At 38.3% G+C, this 17,809-nt stretch overlaps 1 protein-coding gene across 3 annotated transcripts; it reads left to right on the top strand.

Annotated features, from left to right (window-relative positions):
• Nucleotides 1–74: 74 nt before the first annotated feature.
• On the top strand, nucleotides 75–17,533 carry ccdc87 (coiled-coil domain containing 87). Of its 3 annotated transcripts, none has more exons than XM_066669087.1 (20): nucleotides 75–305; nucleotides 1,422–1,630; nucleotides 2,296–2,441; nucleotides 3,112–3,362; nucleotides 6,574–6,781; nucleotides 6,912–7,005; nucleotides 7,675–7,748; nucleotides 8,958–9,115; nucleotides 11,045–11,168; nucleotides 11,435–11,638; nucleotides 12,578–12,694; nucleotides 12,910–13,031; nucleotides 13,224–13,347; nucleotides 13,440–13,540; nucleotides 13,926–14,041; nucleotides 14,449–14,483; nucleotides 14,857–15,021; nucleotides 15,488–15,602; nucleotides 15,977–16,119; nucleotides 16,738–17,533. In XM_066669087.1, exons 2-20 carry the CDS (start codon nucleotides 1,447–1,449, stop codon nucleotides 16,951–16,953), a joined length of 2,697 nt encoding a protein of 898 aa, XP_066525184.1. In that variant the 5' UTR covers nucleotides 75–305; nucleotides 1,422–1,446; the 3' UTR covers nucleotides 16,954–17,533. The 3 variants fall into 3 exon arrangements, 2 of the variants coding, with proteins under 2 accessions (XP_066525184.1, XP_066525183.1); XM_066669086.1 differs by having other exon boundaries at nucleotides 13,437–13,540; XR_010802258.1 differs by lacking the exon at nucleotides 16,738–17,533 and having other exon boundaries at nucleotides 13,437–13,540; nucleotides 14,857–14,966; nucleotides 15,977–16,112.
• Nucleotides 17,534–17,809: the final 276 nt, after the last annotated feature.

Raw genomic sequence — 17,809 nt, 5'->3', positions numbered from 1 at the left:
TGTGTGTGTTTAAGGGTATCTATGGTAACGGGACCTGCTCGGACAGAAGCTTTCAGATTAGGCGCTGTCTCAACTCAAAACTAGAGTAATTCACTTAAACTACCTCCAGATGAACACGATTACACATCACAGCGTTGTTGTTGTTGATGAACAGTCGTTTTGAGAGAAAGTTTAGCGTTAGAGACTGAGCTCGGCGACGGTGTCGTTAAGTTACCGACTGTAGAGTGGGTTAGAAACACGAGTTCAGCACTCGACCGTCAGCTGTCCGTCTACTCGCATAGAAGACGTAAGGGCTGTGTTGACTGGTAAGCATTTTGCATCTTTTATCGATTGTATTGATTAAGATTTGTTCGTGCTGTTGTGTCATCTTGTATAAAGTTGTTACGTGGACGCTGAGCTAACTAACATAGTTATACACTAAAATCTAGCCATTCAACAGTAGTTAATCAACGGTGAGATAATTATAGCATTTACTAAACGGTGACGTCTCTATTCAATCTCGGGTTTGAAGTCCTACTTTTATACTAGTCTGAAGACTTAAGCTGGACTGGCATGTAAAAAAGTTACCAGTTTAAAGTACCAGTTTAAAGGCGCACTAGGCAATTTCAACGGAGTGTAGGTCTGTTACTGTGGCCTTTCCTACGTAGCCACCAGGGGTCGCGTTTTCTGAATAACTATTAATGCACTAATGTAAACATAGCACAAAAAGTGAGGAAATTTGTGTTTCCTGTTTGGCTTTGGCCCCCTCCAGGGTGTATTCCCGCCTTACGCCCAATGATTCCAGGTAGGCTCTGGACCCACCGCGACCCTGAACTGGATAAGCGGTTACAGATAATGAATGAATGAATGAATGAATGAATGTTTGGCTTTGGCAAATTTTTCATGGGCACAACCCACATACTCAGCTCTACTTCACATCCCACAAATGCATGTTCCTTACAAATGTGGCACTATTTAAAAGGGAAATTAACAGGCTTCCCAACTGTATAAGATTTATTGACAAGAAGAATTGGTACAACAAAGAAATAATCTACCAAACACAAATTTCCTAACTTTTTGTGCTATGTTTATTAGTCAAGGTAAATTAGTCACGCAGGTGAACCACAACAAACATGAAATCCACCTTGTTTTCAAAAATGTTTTCTCTGGTATTTGCCATTGCTTTAAATAACTATTCTTAATCATGTTCCCCATGTTTTACATATGATCTGTACTTATTTTAAAATGAAATACAATTGCCCAGTGAACATGAAAATTAAAAATGTTACAGATTTTATGTGTATGATATTGAAATGAGCTGAAATATATCTGTGCACCTGTGTATGTGTAAGGTGCCCTGGTGCTTGCAGAAACCTGTTTCTTAATATACAATTTTTCTATCTTCCAGTCTTTCATTTATTCATGTCTCTCTTTTTATTCAGTCCCATAGTGCCAGCACATCTGAGGATGACTGGAAGACTGATGAATAAACACAGAGCTTCCCAAAACATGAGCCAAAGTATAAAAGCTCAGCACAAGAACATGAGTCTCTCCATGTCCCAGACACAAGAGACTAAGACATATTTCCAGAATATTCTAGGTCCCCTGTCACTTTTCTCCCACACAGATGTGGACGATGTGAAGAAAGGAGGTTTGTGTTTTCTTTTGCTATGAGAAGTTTTTAACTCCATCCATATTGTAGTTTATACAGCGCACTAAAGAACCTGGAGCTGTTTTCAGTTACACCTGTAGTTGCATTATGGAATGTCTCCTAAATAAACCTTTGCTGGGAGATTAACCGATTGAGGCTCCTTGGTGACCATTGTGCCAAGCTATGCACAAGCCTAAGTTCACCATGTGCAGTGCCAAGTGTTGGGAGACTGTTGTATGTCAAACCAACAATGAATTCTGTAGCGGCTGAAGCACCTTCCCTGCAGTGACAAATTTTACTTCAAAGCCTGGTAATGTGAGATTTGAAAAACTTGACTAGCCTGTATAACTCCATTCAACACTTTGAGATTATCTAAAATGCTGACTACAAGACGGGTTTTTGTCACCCGTCATCATCAGTGTAAGACTTTTTTTGGACTAAATGTAAGTGAATCTCCATAGTTGTGTTCCAAACCTGCCCAGAATATTGAAGGCTGATATAGCAAAGGAAGAACCATCTCATATTAATTCATATGAAGGATTCGGGTGTTCTGATATTTTTTTGCAATTTAGTGGGTGTTGCATTGTAGAACATAGAGCCTAAATATTTGTATTAAATATCTGTTTACCCCTTTTTGAAATAATGACATGGCTTATGTTTATTAGACAGGTTTGAGGAGCTTATACCCGAGTCTTCAGTCTCAGAGATAACAGAGATTCCAGCCTCTCTGTCTGAATTCTGTCAGCAGCTGAGGAAAAAAACCAAACAGCAGTCTCCCCCTGCCTTCTCAGCTGAAGACCAGGAAGCTCTGGTCAGTCTATACTTCACTTCACAGCATCAGGACTAAACTGGAAAAGAGATTGCACTGGATTTTATTTTAGAGCTACCTTTTTCATAATTCATGGTAAGAGGTAGAAAGCACTATCCCTGTCTTAGTTCAGGGACTGTTTTGCACTCTATACTTCACTCCATATTTTTTACTCCATGAGGTATTTCACTCCATTGAATCATACTTTAACAAATACAGATTTTAAACAACCTGTGTTTATAGTTAATTCATGTTTGTACAGTGTAGTAGTCTCACTTGATGCACTTTGAAAATGTGAAATGGCAATGTGGCCTAGTACATAATATGTAGTATATGAAAAATAATTAATGCATTAGTGTATCTTAGACATAAGAAGGGCCTTACATCCCATTATTGTTTAACATTATGTAATAGGGAGAACAGTTCGTCTGTTGTTACAATACAGGGATCAGTACTACAGAAAATCCAGTGTAACTTTTGAGGGGAGTAGGAAACCACCTCCTCCCTTGATTTCAAGACACTGCTGTAAAAACGGACTGCATTCTGCAACTGTAGGGGGTACCCAGGAGCAAAAATACTAAATCTTATCTAGTGTACCTTGTAATGATAATCAATGTAATCAATGTAATGATAATATCAGCAGTTGAGCAGTTCCGTTTTTATTTGCACGCAGGCCTCAGTAATGATAGCAGAGTTGAGTCTGATCTGGCAGGACCTCTGTGGGCTGCCAGCTGACACCACGCTGACCTCAGAGGAGAATAAGCTGCTGCGCCGGCGAACATTTCATGAGGTGTTTTGCATCTGTGAGCAGCTTTACTTGCACTACCTCCACCTCTTGGAGATGCTGGGGACCCATTCTGTTTTCAGCCACCAGGTCAACCGCAGCCGTCTTGCCTCCCACATGGCCATGGACCTCAGCACAGCGTAAGAAGCATTAAAGTGATAAGTTGGCAAAAGTGCCAATATTAATCGGTAAAGGTACATTATGTAACAGCCAGAGCTGTCACTGGGCTGTCAATATATATATATATATATATATATATATATATATACATATGTACATACACAGTTAGAACACACTGGGCTAAGCTCACGCTTCTCTTGTTGTCTGGCTGTTGTTACTGCGGGACATGCTGCTGAGCGTCTTCTAAGGACATTTTACCAGAAAAACATGTCACTCTCCCTGTCAATTCACCACACTGCTAGCCATTAGCAGCAGCTTATGTTGGAACAGCGCATATAAAGCAGTATATATTAGTGTGTATTTCGGCATGCCTGAGAACGGGTGAGTTTGGTAAGCTGCGTCAATGTATTTTGGGGTGTCGCCATTGGAGGTGGCCCAGGTTGTGGAGAGCAGAGCCTCTCCTAAAGTCTTCTGCTGTTTTGCCTTTGTGGATATTTTGTGGTGTTAAATCATTTTTATATTTTGTTTTATCTAGTTGTTTCTTTTTTTTTTATATAGGCAATTAAGAGCCATTGTGGGTTTCTTAATTTTTTATGTTATTGAGTTCTTTTGTTTGAGTTAACCCTTTATTTGGTTATTATTTTGGATTGTGTTGTTTGTTTGTATATTAGTGTTTGGACTACTGGCTGTGGGTATTGTAGTCCTTGGAGTCATATGACCTGCCTATTATAAATTGTGTATTTTACCTGTTCCTGCAGAGCAACCTGGTGCGTGAGTGTCCTTTTTGGTTTGCTGTGTGTGGAGTCACTACCACATGAGGTTTTTTTGGTAATCTGTGTTTTTTGGTTTGTGCAGTCTCTAGTATTGGAAACTCTGTATAGGAGAGTGTCTGTCTGAAACAAGTTGAAGTATATGCAATATGATATGTGGTGAACCAATATAGCCTTGTTGAAGTTATATTAAGGTGCTTATGGGTTTATATATTTGTATATATATGGGCAGCACTGTGGTGCAGCAGGTAGTGTCACACAGCTCCAGGGACCTGGAGATTATGGGTTCGATTCCCGCTCCGGGTGACTGTCTGTGAGGAGTTGGTGTGTTCTCCCTGTGTCTGTGTGGGTTTCCTACGGGTGCTCTGGTTTCTTCCCACAGTCCAAAAACACATGTTGGTAGTTGGACTGGTGACTCAAAAGTGTGAGTGAATGTGTGAGTGTATGTTGCCCTGTGAAGGACATGCACCCCCTCCAGGGTGTATTCCCGCCTTATGATTCCAGGAGGCTCTGGACCCACCGCGACCCTGAACTGGATAAATGGTTATAGATAATGATATATATATATATATATATATATATTGTGTGCAGAATTATTAGGCAAATGAGTATTTTGATCACATCATCCTTTTTATACACGTTGTCCTACTCCAGGCTGTATAGGCTTGAAAGCCAACTACCAGTTAAGTAAATCAGGTGATTTGCATCTCTGTAATGAGAAGGGGTGTGGTCTAATGACATCAACACCCTATATGAGGTGTGCGCAATTATTAGGCAACTTCCTTTCCTTTGGCAAAATAGGTCAGAAGAGAGATTTGACTCTGAAAAGTCAAAAATTGTGAGATGTCTTGCAGAGGGATGCAGCAGTCTTGAAATTGCCAAAACTTTGAAGTGTGATCACCGAACAATCAAGCGTTTCATGGCAAATAGCCAACAGGGTCGCAAGACACATGTTGGAAAAAAGGCGCAAAATAACTGCCTATGAATTGAGGAAAATCAGGCGTGAAGCTGCCAAGATGCCATTTGCCACCAGTTTTGCCATATTTCAGAGCTGCAACGTTACTGGAGTATCAAGAAGCACAAGGACATGGCCAAGGTAAGGAAGGCTGAAAAATGACCACCTTTGAACAAGAAACATGAGATAAAATGTCAAGACTGGGCCAAGAAATATCTTAAGACTTTTTTTTCTAAGGTCTTATGGACAGATGAAATGAGAGGGACTCTTGCTGGGCCAGATGGATGGGCGAGAGGCTGGATCAGTAAAGGGCAGAGAGCTCTACTCCAACACAAACGCAGCAAGGTGGAGGTGGGGTACTGGTATGGGTTGGTATCATCAAAGGTGGACTTGTGGGACCTTTTTCGGTTTGAGGATGGAGTGAAGCTCAACTCCCAGACCTACTGCCAGTTTGTGGAGGACACCTTCTTCAAGCAGTGGTAAAGGAAGAGGTCGGTATCGTTCGAGAAAAACATGATTTTCATGCAGGACCATGCTCCATCACATGCATCCAAATACTCCACAGCATGGCTGGCCAGTAAAGGTCTAAAAGAAGAAAAAATAACGACATGGCCCTCTTGTTCACCTGATCTGAACCCCATAGAGAACCTGTGGTCCCTCATAAAATGTGAGACCTACAGGGAGGGAAAACAGTACACCTCTCTGAACAGTGTCTGGGAGGCTGTGGTGGCTGCTGCACGCAATGTTGATCGTAAACAGATCAAACTTACAGAATCTATGGATGGAAGGATTTTGAGTGTCATCGTAAAGAAAGGTGGCTATATTGGTCACTGATTTGTTTTTGGTTTTGTTTTTGAATGTCAGTAATGTTTGTTTCTAAATTCTGTGTTGTTATATTGGTTTACCTGGTGAAAATATACAAATGAGATGGGTATAAATTTGGTTTTTTAGTAAGATGCCTAATAATTCTGCACAGTAATAGTTACCTGCACAAACAGATATCCTCCTAAGATAGCCAAATCTAAAAAAAACCCACTCCAACTTCCAAAAATATTAAGCTTTGATATTTATGAGACTTTTGGGTTGATTGAGAACAAAGTTGTTGTTCAATAATAAAAAGAATCCTCTCAAATACGGCCAATTGATATTTTATTTTTATTATAGAATATTTTGTTTGGGGTGGCACGGTGGCGCAGCAGGTAGTGTCGCAGTCACAAAGCTCTAGGGGCCTCGAGGTTGTGGGTTCGATTCCCGCTCTGGGTGACTGTCTGTGGAGTTGGTGTGTTCTCCCTGTGTCCGTGTGGGTTTCCTCCCACAGTCCAAAAACACACGTTGGTTGGTGGACTGGCGACTCAAATTGTCAATCTCTTGCCTCTCTTATTGTCTTTTGACTTAAGTTTTGTGGATGATGGACATATTGTGTAAGTTGTATAGAACAGTGGTTCTCTGTCTTTATGATTACTGGCATATTTCAAAGGCATGTATTTTAACTCTGTCTTTTTCCAGTTTAAATGCCCACTCAATACAGCGCAATGTTGCCATGTGGATCAAGTCTATGCGAGGGGCTGTGAAGCTACAAATTGGACAACAGGAGTCACTGAAGATACATACAAAAGTTATTCCTCATGCACTAGACATCTGCTCACACATGACTCCTAAAAAATGTGTATCCAGCAGGCAACAAAAGAGGACAATAGACAAAGACCTCATGGAGGTAATGCATTTCTGTAAGCACCTGTGTATATGTGAATGTGCCCAAGTGTATATATGAAACAGATTTTTTTCATATATACTTAATATATATAGGTACAGTCAAATAAACATTTTTTTTCATCCCACTTTAGATTCAAGAAAAAATAGGAGCACTGGACCTGGAATATTTGTATGAACACATGCCTTGTCACTCAGAACTAATGCGTGGCAAAGAGGACACACACTGTATGATATTCCTACCTTCACATACAGCACTATGCTAAAGTCAGAGACTACCACAGTTTTTATTAATTTTCAGTCAAAACAATGGTTATTAATTTCTGAGTTATTTCAGAGGAGATGGGAGATGCACTTGAATAGACAGATCTAGAAGGAAAAAAAATCAATTACTAACCATGAGAGATATGGTGTGCCAAGGAATGGTATTCATGTCATACAAATCATATAAAAAGCAGAAACTGAAGTGAAAATATAACAAGTATTTCTGTCTATAATTCGACTGTTATATGACAACTCAATGGGCCTGAAAGATGTGTAGCTGTCAAGAAGCAGCAACTGAGATGCATTAATTCATTCATTCATTCAGTGTCTGTAACTGCTTATTCAGTTCAGGGTCATGGTGGGCCCGGGCCTACCCATTGTGAAATTCCCAATAAGTTTGATGTGTCACATGACCCTCTCCCCATTGAAAAAACAAAAGTTGGATCCAAAATGGCCACCGTGGTCATCACCCAAAATATTTGACTGAAAATTAGTTAACTATAGGGTGGTCTTTGATGTTTGCACTACACTGTACTTATAAGATTTTCTTGTTGTCTTTTTTCTGACCTTGACCACTCACACAGTGATCAGTGCTGTGTTGTGAATTTTCTTCTATGAATGTATGTGTTTTAGGTAGCAAAGCCAGTGTACACACAGAGGCAGAGGAAGATCAGAAACATTCCCAAAGCCATGTGTCTAGGCTGAAGGTAAGTTAATTTATTTATTTCTTAATTTGGCTTGGCAAAGCCAAATTACTGTTTTAATGTCTTGCACTTGTAGATGGAGTGACGAACTGCGTTCACTGACAATGGTTTTCTGAAGTATTCCTGAGTCCATGTGATAATATTCATTGCAGTTTTTAATGGAGCACCGCCTGAGGGATCAAAGTCACAATGTTGGTTTTCAACCTTGCCGCATACTTGCAGAGATTTCTCCAGATTCTCTGAATCTTTTGATGATATTATTGACTGTAGATGATCATTTCTTGCAATTGTACATTGAGAAACATTGTTCTTAAACTGTTGGACGATTTGCTCACACAGTTGTTCACAAAGTGGTGAACTTTGCCCCATCCTTGTTTGTGAACGACTGAGCCTTTCTGGGATGCTCCCTTTATACCAATTCACCTGTTCACCTGTGGAATGTTCCAAACAGGTGGTTTTTGAGCATTCCTCATCTTTCCCAGTCTTTTGTTGCCCTTGTCCCAACTCTTTTGGAATGTGTTGCAGGCCTCAAATTCAAAATGAGTGAATATTTGCAAAAAATCAATGAAGTTTATCAATTTGAACATTAAATATCTTGTCTTTGTAGTGTATTCAATTGAATATAGGTTGAAAATAATTTGCAAATCATTGTATTCTGTTTATATTTATGTTTAAACAACATCGCAGCTTCATTGGAAGTGGGGTTGTAAATGTGTAAAGGCAATTTAATTGTCTTATTTTCTTTAATTGGGTAAGAGTTGGTCTGTACAGAGCCAAGCTGGTGACATTTAGGATCTTGTGGAACAAGATTCACAAAGGCACTTAGTTTCACAGTTGTGTTTAAGCAACTACATACAGGTTAAAATGTCTGCAGTTGTGGAAGCACAAACATTTTTTATGTGTAGTTACATACATGGTATTTTACAATTAAGCCATGAAACTGGCTTATATATGAGAGGAGTGGTAATGATTTAATAAGATGGGCAACTAGATATTTATAGCACATATTCCACATGTATTAAATATCAAGATCTCAATCCCAAGCATTTTCAAGTCATTTCCTCACCTCTCAATGCATTATTATTTTGTTTCCATGTCTTAGTTGTATAGATAAGGGATATAACTAGCAGGGCTCCCTAAGACTTTAATATTGAAATTTTATTGTAGATTCTGTTTTGAGCAGTAACAATAGTTTTTCTTATGGCTTCTCAGAGATGCAATTCAATGCCAGACCTGCGGAGGGAGACATTCCTGGAAGAGCTGGGGATGGCAGCATTACCAACAAGGTCTAAGTCCCCTTTAGTTCTTCTGTCTACACACACCTACAACAACCTGGATGTGAATATAAGCCCTGCTGAAGATTTGAGAAAGTGAGCTTTTATATATATATACACACACACGCACACAGTAATTCAACATAATTCTGTACTGATGCATGATCAGAGACCATATCTGAAGGTGATATTTTAACTAAAGCAGTACTGGGATAGTATAGTACATAGTACAGTGAAATAATACATTTAAAACACCACTAGTGTAATAATAAAACCTTTAAAACACCACCAGCTTAAATAGACTGCCAGTGTACTTTGACTGACACCTTACTAAAAATTCCACTTGAAAATAAAACCTCAAATAAAAGACCACTTCAATCCACCTTAAGGAACCCACAATTCTATTAAGACGTCCACATTAAAAACAACAACGTTTTTTGGATTTCCACCTTAAAGATGACCTTTAAAATCTTAGACTGTCTATATATTTCTGTGTCCTTCACACCCCTCCTCCTCCCTTTTTCTCACTCACACACACACACAAGGACTGAGAGATTCACAATTCAATGAATTCCTGCGGGGATACACCCTCCAAACAAACTCATGTAGCCCTGAATCGATCTGGTGTTTCTTTTTTGAGCGATAATTGATCATGTCATGACGAGTTAATCACAGAACAAATTTTTGAAACTCTGTGCGCTGAGACGCTCTGAAATACATTGAACTCTATGGGAGCTGAAACCCTCCCTAGTGCCAAACAAAAATTCATAACTCAAAAAAGGTATTTTCAAAAGATCTCAAATGTACAAGTCTCTACATGAAAGTATGAGGAAGTTATGGGGAAATGTTCCGCTAAAATGTGAAAAAAGGCTTTCCGGCCAGAGGAGCTAGAGTGCGATGACATCACACACTCTAGCCATCCCCCATTCAAGTGAATGGAGGGATATTGAAGGAGGGATTAAACAGGACAGATAAGTGCAAGAGGTCCGATTTTTGAGGTGATGGGTCTTTATGTGCCTGGGTCCGACCGTCTGAAATCTGGTGTCCGTAGCTTCAAAATTGACAGAGGTAGAGCTGGTTGAAATTTTGGCCTTTGGCCAAAAATTAATTGTAATAAACAAGGACTTCAGAAGAAAAGACATTGCCTAGATGGCAGCATGTTGCTCCAAAACATGTATATATTGTCTAGCATTCACAGATGTGCAAGTCACCCGTGCCATTTGCACTTATGCCCCCCTCATACCATCACAGATGCTGGCTTTGAATGTGAACTCACAACAAGCCGGGTGATCCCTCTATGTAGCCCAGAACGTCCATGATTTCCAAAAAGAATTTCACATTTTAATCTTTAATCTTTAATCTATCCGACCACAGGATGTATGGATCACTGGACACTTTTCCACTTTGCCTTAGTCCATCTTAAATGAGCTTGAGCCCAGAGAAGGCAGCAATGTGTCTGGATTCTGTTAACATATGGTATGGTCTGTTTTCAATTCTGTGCCACCTTAGGGCCTGAAGAGCCTGTCAATACTAGTTTTGGGCCCTTTTCTTTAAATATATTGATTTCTCCACATTCCCTAAAACTTTTAATGATGTAATGTACTGTAGATTATGACATCCTTGAGTTCTTAATTATTTTACATTGAGAAACACAATTCTTGAACTTTTCCCATGTAGATTTTCACAGAGTTATGAACCCCTCCTCTTCTCTACTTTGGAAAGACGTGATGTGAAAATTTCAAAGATGTTATTGATGTTGGTATTAAATTCAAAATGGGCCTTTAATTAAAAAAAAATAATAAAACTTCTCAGTTTCAATTATTACAATTTTGTCCTTGTACAATTTTAAATTAAACATAGGGTTAATATAGGGAGACTGGCAAGTCTCTGGACCCACTGCAACCCTGAAATAAATAAGTGATTACAGACTATGAATGTATGAATAAATTAATTATGTACACTTAATTCCATCATATTATTATTTACATTTTGCACAGTGTTTGATTTACTGATGTTTTATTATAGATTGCTAGAGGATAAAGATTCTGCAGATGAGTTCATGCTGACTGAGGCAGATATTCCTCCTCTGATTCGAGCTTCAGTAAGCAGTGGCTCGAGCAGACTAAAAGAACTGACCCATATGCTGCAGGTAGACACTGTCTATGATGCTTAATATTTTTTATTCACTCTCTCTCTCTCTCTCTCTCTCTCTCTTTCTCTCTCTCAGTTAATTGCATTGAATCTCTGTAAATGAAAAAGAACTCCTGTATTGCTGTGTCATTGGGACAATGGGCAAAACCTTCTGCCTGCTCAGTGTTTAAAGATTTGGTATATAGGGTGAAAACAGTAACACTAGCAAAAATGTAAATGGTATTATGTTTTAGTTGTCTCAGTCCTGTCAAATGTGTCTGTCAGAAAGTGGAGGAAGAAGAGAAACAGCTGATGAAGAATCAACTCAAGGTCTTGAGACCTCAGCATCCTCAGTCAGAAGTGGAAAATGTGAATGTATCCACTTTGGGCATTGCGCGTATAGCAGCGGCCCATGTCTCTGACAGGGTTATGCAAGAGAAAATCAACATCAGCATGCACCCACCCGTATACAACAATCTCACTGGAGAGGTACAGTAACGCTACCAATATACCTTATAACCTTACACACACCTTTAGATTTCAAATTATTATTGCAGAACATGGGACATTTTTGATTATATTTACAAAAGTAATAAATGAGATCTGAAAGCAAGTAAAAAGCTTATAAAAACAGGAAGCTGTAAATTGCAAATTCCAATTGATATCTATTTAATTAAAAACAGCTCTGTTACATTTTTTAACTTTTTGTTTGTTTGTATGTTCCAAAATATGTATGGCAGATGTGTTGCCTTTACAGATGTGTAAGTTATGTCTGCTAATACACTCTTGTATACACATAACTTGTATTTGAGGATACAGCAGCAAACATCATTTAGTTGATTTATTTTTGAATCCATGAAGCATGCAATTTTTAATGTATGCTGTGTGAGGGTTTGAAGTTCCTAATTATTAGTTTTGGGTTTTCATTATTGCCCTTTACACACAAGGCTATGTTCTGAATTTTCCAAACCTTTTCATGACATTTGGCTGTATAAAGGGTGAACTACTATCATCACAAAATATAATATAAATGTTAGTGAAGCATACTGGAATACAATTAGCTAATTCATAGTTTTATATAGCTTGTTTCTATAAGGGTGTTTTATCTCCCTACATTGAGCAGAAACAGACTAGGTGCACATATTATCTACAGCTCATAGTTTGAAGTTTTGTTTAAAAATATGTTGGCAGACTAAAGAGCAAGCTCAAAGAGAAAAGGCCAGTTTAGTGAGCAGAAAAAAAAGAAGAAAATAAAAATAAACGGCAGATCTGAAAGTTTCTAAATACTGTAGATCTTTTAGGAAAAAGATGCCAAAAACACTAAATTTGGCGTAGAGTTATAACATAGTTAATAAATATCCACTGGCATCTCTGGCAGGATTTGATGTTTGAATTGCAAACTAAAACTCAAGCTCTTCCATGTTTCAGATTGAGCCTTCATCAGTCATGTGGATGGATCAGAACCTATTTTGTGGGAGTGAAATAAAAGAAGTCTATAAGGAATTATCCAAAACTCTTTCAGATAATTATTTAGACTTTGACGAGGTCAGTACTTTGTGTGCATGATTATTGATTATTGTCAGCCTTGTATTTTATTTACATATTATATGAAAATATATGGTATAATACTGTTTTTCCAAACGTGCTAAAATGGTGTAGAACTAGACCTTAATTAGCCTTTCCGCAAATATTAAAAATTTATTTTTACATTTTTATTTAGACTCAAAAAATCGATTTTTCTGCATTCTGTTACTTCTTAGGAGTTTATAACAGAGCCTGCAATGAGCAGTGCCGATTTATTTCATGGCTTGAAACTGAATCATCTAAAAAGGCTGTTGAACCCTTCAATGCGGACGCTAAATCTTTATGGAATATCTCACAGGTTGCCCATTCTCTCCCTTTCTGTCTCTTATTTATTCTTACTATGCATTTTCACAACATTCAGTCTGTAGGAGCCTGCAGTGTTTAGTAAATATGCTCCAGGATCTGAAGCACACACAATCTCAGTTATGAAAACTGGCAATAAAGAAAAACGTGTATGTGTGTTTTTGGTATTATCTTGTCTTGAAAACAGAAAGAGGATGGAGCATGCTGCAGATGGTAAGAAGCCTGCAGACGAGACATCTCCAGCGTGTACAGCAGAGTTATCCAACACTAACCTGTCACTTGATGATTACCTCAAATATATTTCCAAACAGGTGATTGTTAAATGTGGAAATCCTCATTGAATAATGTCACAAAATATTATACTACACACTTCACTGACTCTTGTTTCCTCTTCCTGAAGCAGTCAGATATTCTGTCTGGTGTGTTTCACCTGTACGATAGCGATGTCAGCGGTGAGGAGGATGAGAAGCAGAAGATGCAGCAGCTGCAAAAAGAGAAGATAAGGTTATTCAATCTGGAGCCATAGAAAATCTGCATATTTAAATAGTACAGGCGCAAACAAAGTCATTCTTAGGAGTTTCCTGTGAAATGTTCATTCATAGAATAAATGCACATTTTTTAAATTCTTCCAAGGCAGAGAGGAAGAAGTAAAGGTTTGTAAAACCTTAGAAAAGAAATACATACTTACAGGTGGTTTTGGATATCTTAACAATGGCTGTCTTACCAGCACTATAAGAAAGTTGAGTTAGTCATTTTTTCTACAAAGTCCCATTTCAAGTCAAGACACTCTCCATAGGCTTGAAGAAACCAGAGACACTGAAGGTGCTTTTAATATATGTGTAAGTGGATAATACATTATGTTAATTTGCATAGTTGTGATCTTACCCAGACGGCAGCAAGAAAAGATTGATGCACTGAGGAGAGAGAAGCAGGCCTATCAGTCTGGACTCTGGAATGTCAACACAGTGCTGATGGGGGGTCTGTGGAAGGAGCTGCTGCCAGATGGCAAGTGATTCCCCCTGCTCCCATATCGCCCACTATGAGCTATTTTAATCCACAACATTGCTTTTAATGCCATCAAATTCCAGGTGGTTCACTCAGTTGATAGATGCTGGTGACAGTTTTTGTCCTCAGCCACGGAAAAAACATGTAGCTATCCACTTGATAATCGTAACAGTCATTTTCATTTTACTACTACAAGAAATACTAAACATTTGTGGCCTTCCCCGAGAAGGCCCAGTGCAAGTACACTTATAAAAATTCAGTCTAATTGTTGTTAATTGTAAACTTAAAATGAATAAACATGTTTTATAGAATTTGGCACTACTGGAAACATTTTTGTAGTGAAGGAATTCTGACATGGCAATGAAAGTAGACTGAGACATGACAGATTTTTAAACTTTGAGTTTCAGAAGTGGAGGGAGCAAATATGGAAATTCAGCATGTGGTGAGTGTTGATGTTTTCTTTAAAATTAAAACTTCACTGGAATTCACTGAACCATACAGCCATAAAATTTACTTCAGAATAATGCCATACTCAAGAACAGTTCCCCATTACATATCATAGCTTAGATTTCCTTATTTTAGTTAATATATTTTTCTATAAATTGAACAAGACACTTCATTTTCTAACAAGTAAAATCATAACGTTAGGATAGTTTTGAGGAATGAAATGCAATGATATTTAGTTGTTTTAGAAAAGTGGCTTTGGAAGAAGGGCTAAATATAGAGGGCATGATTTTTTTTTTTTTTTTTTTTAAATTGAGAATAAGATGGATGTGCACAGTATTCAATAGGTGTGGACGTGTGTGTTTGGGCAGGGGATAGAACAAGACCTCAGCATGCCTTTAAGAGGGCCTCAGAATGGAAAGCAAGTTCAGGCCAGGCTGGAGAAGATCTGGACGATACTTTGCTTACCAGAGACGCAAAGGTTGGATATGGCCATCAAATACAGCTCTCATGCATACAGGGACAAACTGGAGGAGGTAGAGCATCACATAACAGAGGAATTATGTTTTATTTTTACACTGACAGAGATGGGGTTGCCACTAATTCTAATTAAATTGTGTATAACCTAAGGGCAGTTATTATTATTTCATGTTTTATCATTTCCAATAACTAAAGGATTACCATGTTTTCAAAAAGTCATATTGGAAGGATATGTCCTGTTCACATGCCTGGAAAGCATGTGTTTACATACTAAAACAGTAAGAAGTAATTGGACTTGTGATTATTTAAATTAGCAGTGTTTCTAATGTTAAAAAGATGAGAAGTTCAGTAATAACATGAGCATAATACCTTCATTGTTACAGTGGTCATTTTGGTTTCTAATGGCATGATATCAAGATACAGTTTTCATATTATGCCTAATCTCTAATAATGCCTAATGAAATATAGCGCGCCCTCCCCCCCCCCCCCCCAAATCAATATTTTGCTTTTTGGCATCAACAGGCCACAGCATCATGGGAGCAGGCTGCTAAGTTGATTCAGCAGAGGGAATTCATGTTATCTCAACTGGAGCAGTTCGAGAGAGTGGCATCAGATCCCAGCAGGTTCTTTCAGAATGGTATCTATTTTGTGACATGAACAAAGATCACAAGCATAAAAATGAGAAATTTGCTCTTGTTTTTGCCTCAGGCAGCATAAGAAAAATACCAAATGTAATTCATTCTACAGAGATATATTTATCTAATTAGTTTTACTCCAAAATTGCCTCTATTTTATTGCTTCAACACACACTGAGCTGCCAGTTAATGAATATGTAATAATACTCATCATGCTGTTTATAAGATATGCAATATGTGCACAGTGTAGGTTTAGAACTGTTGAATTGATACAGTGGTATCAATAATATGAACTGATTAGCTACAATTAGTGAGTGTATAAACCACAGCTATGGTTAGTTTTACTTGATTATATGGTCTCTTATTTCATGCCAAGGCTACCGTGGCACATCTGCTGCCAGAATTGAGGAGGCAAACTTCAGAGAGAAGCTTGAGTCTCAAATAGCAGCTCTCAATAATGTGTTGTCCAAGACTATTCATCGTATTTCAGTGGCCTTTAATGATACAGTAACTTATAAGGTGAGTAACAATTTATTAACAGCCCTGTTCTACATTATTTGCACAAAGTTGTTGGTTTTTTTTTTTTGTTTTTTTTAATAGCGCTTTATAAACAGTGAAGGTGCATTCATTGCTGACACAGGTGTTCCACTGTGCACACAGATTGTATCTCTTTATAGAAAATCTACCAATAGAATGGGACAGTTTGGAGCAGCTGCGCATGAGCATAGTGTCAGCATGTTCAGAAAGTCCCCAGCATTGGAGTGCGGGAACTCCCTTTCCTACCCTTCTATTGAATTGGATTGTTTTTTGTGATTCAGACCAAAATGTCTAATACAAATACCTGACCTCATAAATGTTCTTGTGGCTGAATGCAATTATATCCTCACTGAAACATTCCAGCATTAGGCATGAATACAGAATATTAGAAATATTTACAGCCACAAAGGTATAAATAACAATAAATGTATGAGAAATGGAAAAAACGTATTCCACCAATGTCTGGGCATACAGAGTCTCTGCACACACATCTCTATAATACTATTGTAACCCCAGTCCAGCCTTGGTTTTTAGCAGATTGTTTTAGATGAGACCTGAGATTTTTGCACCTGCACTACAGTTGGTTTGATAATGTTGCAGGGGCGACCTTACAGAGAAAAGATGCGCTGGGACCGTATTGAAATGCTCTACTGGCTGCAGCAGGAGAGGCGAGTCCAGGCACTAGAGAAGCTTGTAGAGAGGAGAGGAAGTCTGCCTGCTAAACTGCCCCCCCTCAGTTCTAGGCAAACGTTGTCCCCAAGGACCCACCCTATCCCAGAAGACCATATGCCATTGGCAAGTGAAGAAACCATCTAGTCTCATAACCTCAAAGTTCCACAAAGTGCCATAAAGTTTTTAAACATTGCACAAAGAAATCAAAATACTTGCAAATAAAATGAATTACTATTTGTGCCTTTGCATATTTGTATTCACATGAAGTCAATTATTGCACTGGGGAAAGGAAAACTCCTCATTTAATGGTTGAATGGTGCATTTTTATTGTATTGTATTGTAAATACAAAACCTGTCAATAGTAAACAGTTTGAATTAAATGCCCTGATAACAAAGTGAAAAAACTTGGCAACACACGTTGGTAAATGGATTGGCGACTCAAATGTGCCCGTGAGTATGTATCGCCCTGTGAAGGACTAGCGCCCCCTCCAGGGTGTATTCTCTCCTTGTGCCCAATGATTCCAGGTAGGCTCTGGACCCACCATGACCCTGAACTGGATAAGCGCTTACAGATAATGAATGAATTAATGAATGAATGAATGTTTAGCATGAACAGTAGTTTTCATAGGGTTATATTATTTTGTAATTTAAGCGATTTTTGAAATGTCAAGGTTTTTTATTTTAAATGTAACCTTCCATAATACATTTTTAATATTTTTTTTATGATGCATGTAAACAGTATGTTTAAATTATGAATAAATAATATAAATACATTTATTATAAATAAAGTGTACTTCTTTTCCCCCAATTGATGCCACTTGTAAGTGGCTAGCCACAGAACGCGAGTGAACGCAGATCCTGCTGCAAGGGCAAATTATCTGGCCAAAAGACGTGAAAGGTACACATACAACAACGATACAGCAAAAGATGAGGGAAAGCAGTACCAAAGACAGTATATAGAAAATAAAAGGGTACTGATGTTTTAAACCTTACTCCTCCA

Source organism: Hoplias malabaricus, chromosome 4 (assembly GCF_029633855.1).
Source record: "Hoplias malabaricus isolate fHopMal1 chromosome 4, fHopMal1.hap1, whole genome shotgun sequence".
NCBI classification, from domain to species: Eukaryota; Metazoa; Chordata; class Actinopteri; order Characiformes; family Erythrinidae; genus Hoplias; species Hoplias malabaricus.
The sequence above is the reverse complement of the archived record's forward strand: the minus strand, read 5'-3'. Positions and strand labels throughout refer to the sequence as shown.

Excerpts from the sequence above, each read along its gene's own strand:
- ccdc87 (XM_066669086.1), top strand. The coding sequence starts at position 1,447 with ATGACTGGAAGACTGATGAATAAACACAGAGCTTCCCAAAACATGAGC. Across the intron at positions 7,749-8,957 it reads GCCATGTGTCTAGGCTGAAG|AGATGCAATTCAATGCCAGA; the intron begins GTAAGTTAATTT and ends ATGGCTTCTCAG. Across the intron at positions 11,169-11,434 it reads AACTGACCCATATGCTGCAG|AAAGTGGAGGAAGAAGAGAA; the intron begins GTAGACACTGTC and ends TGTGTCTGTCAG.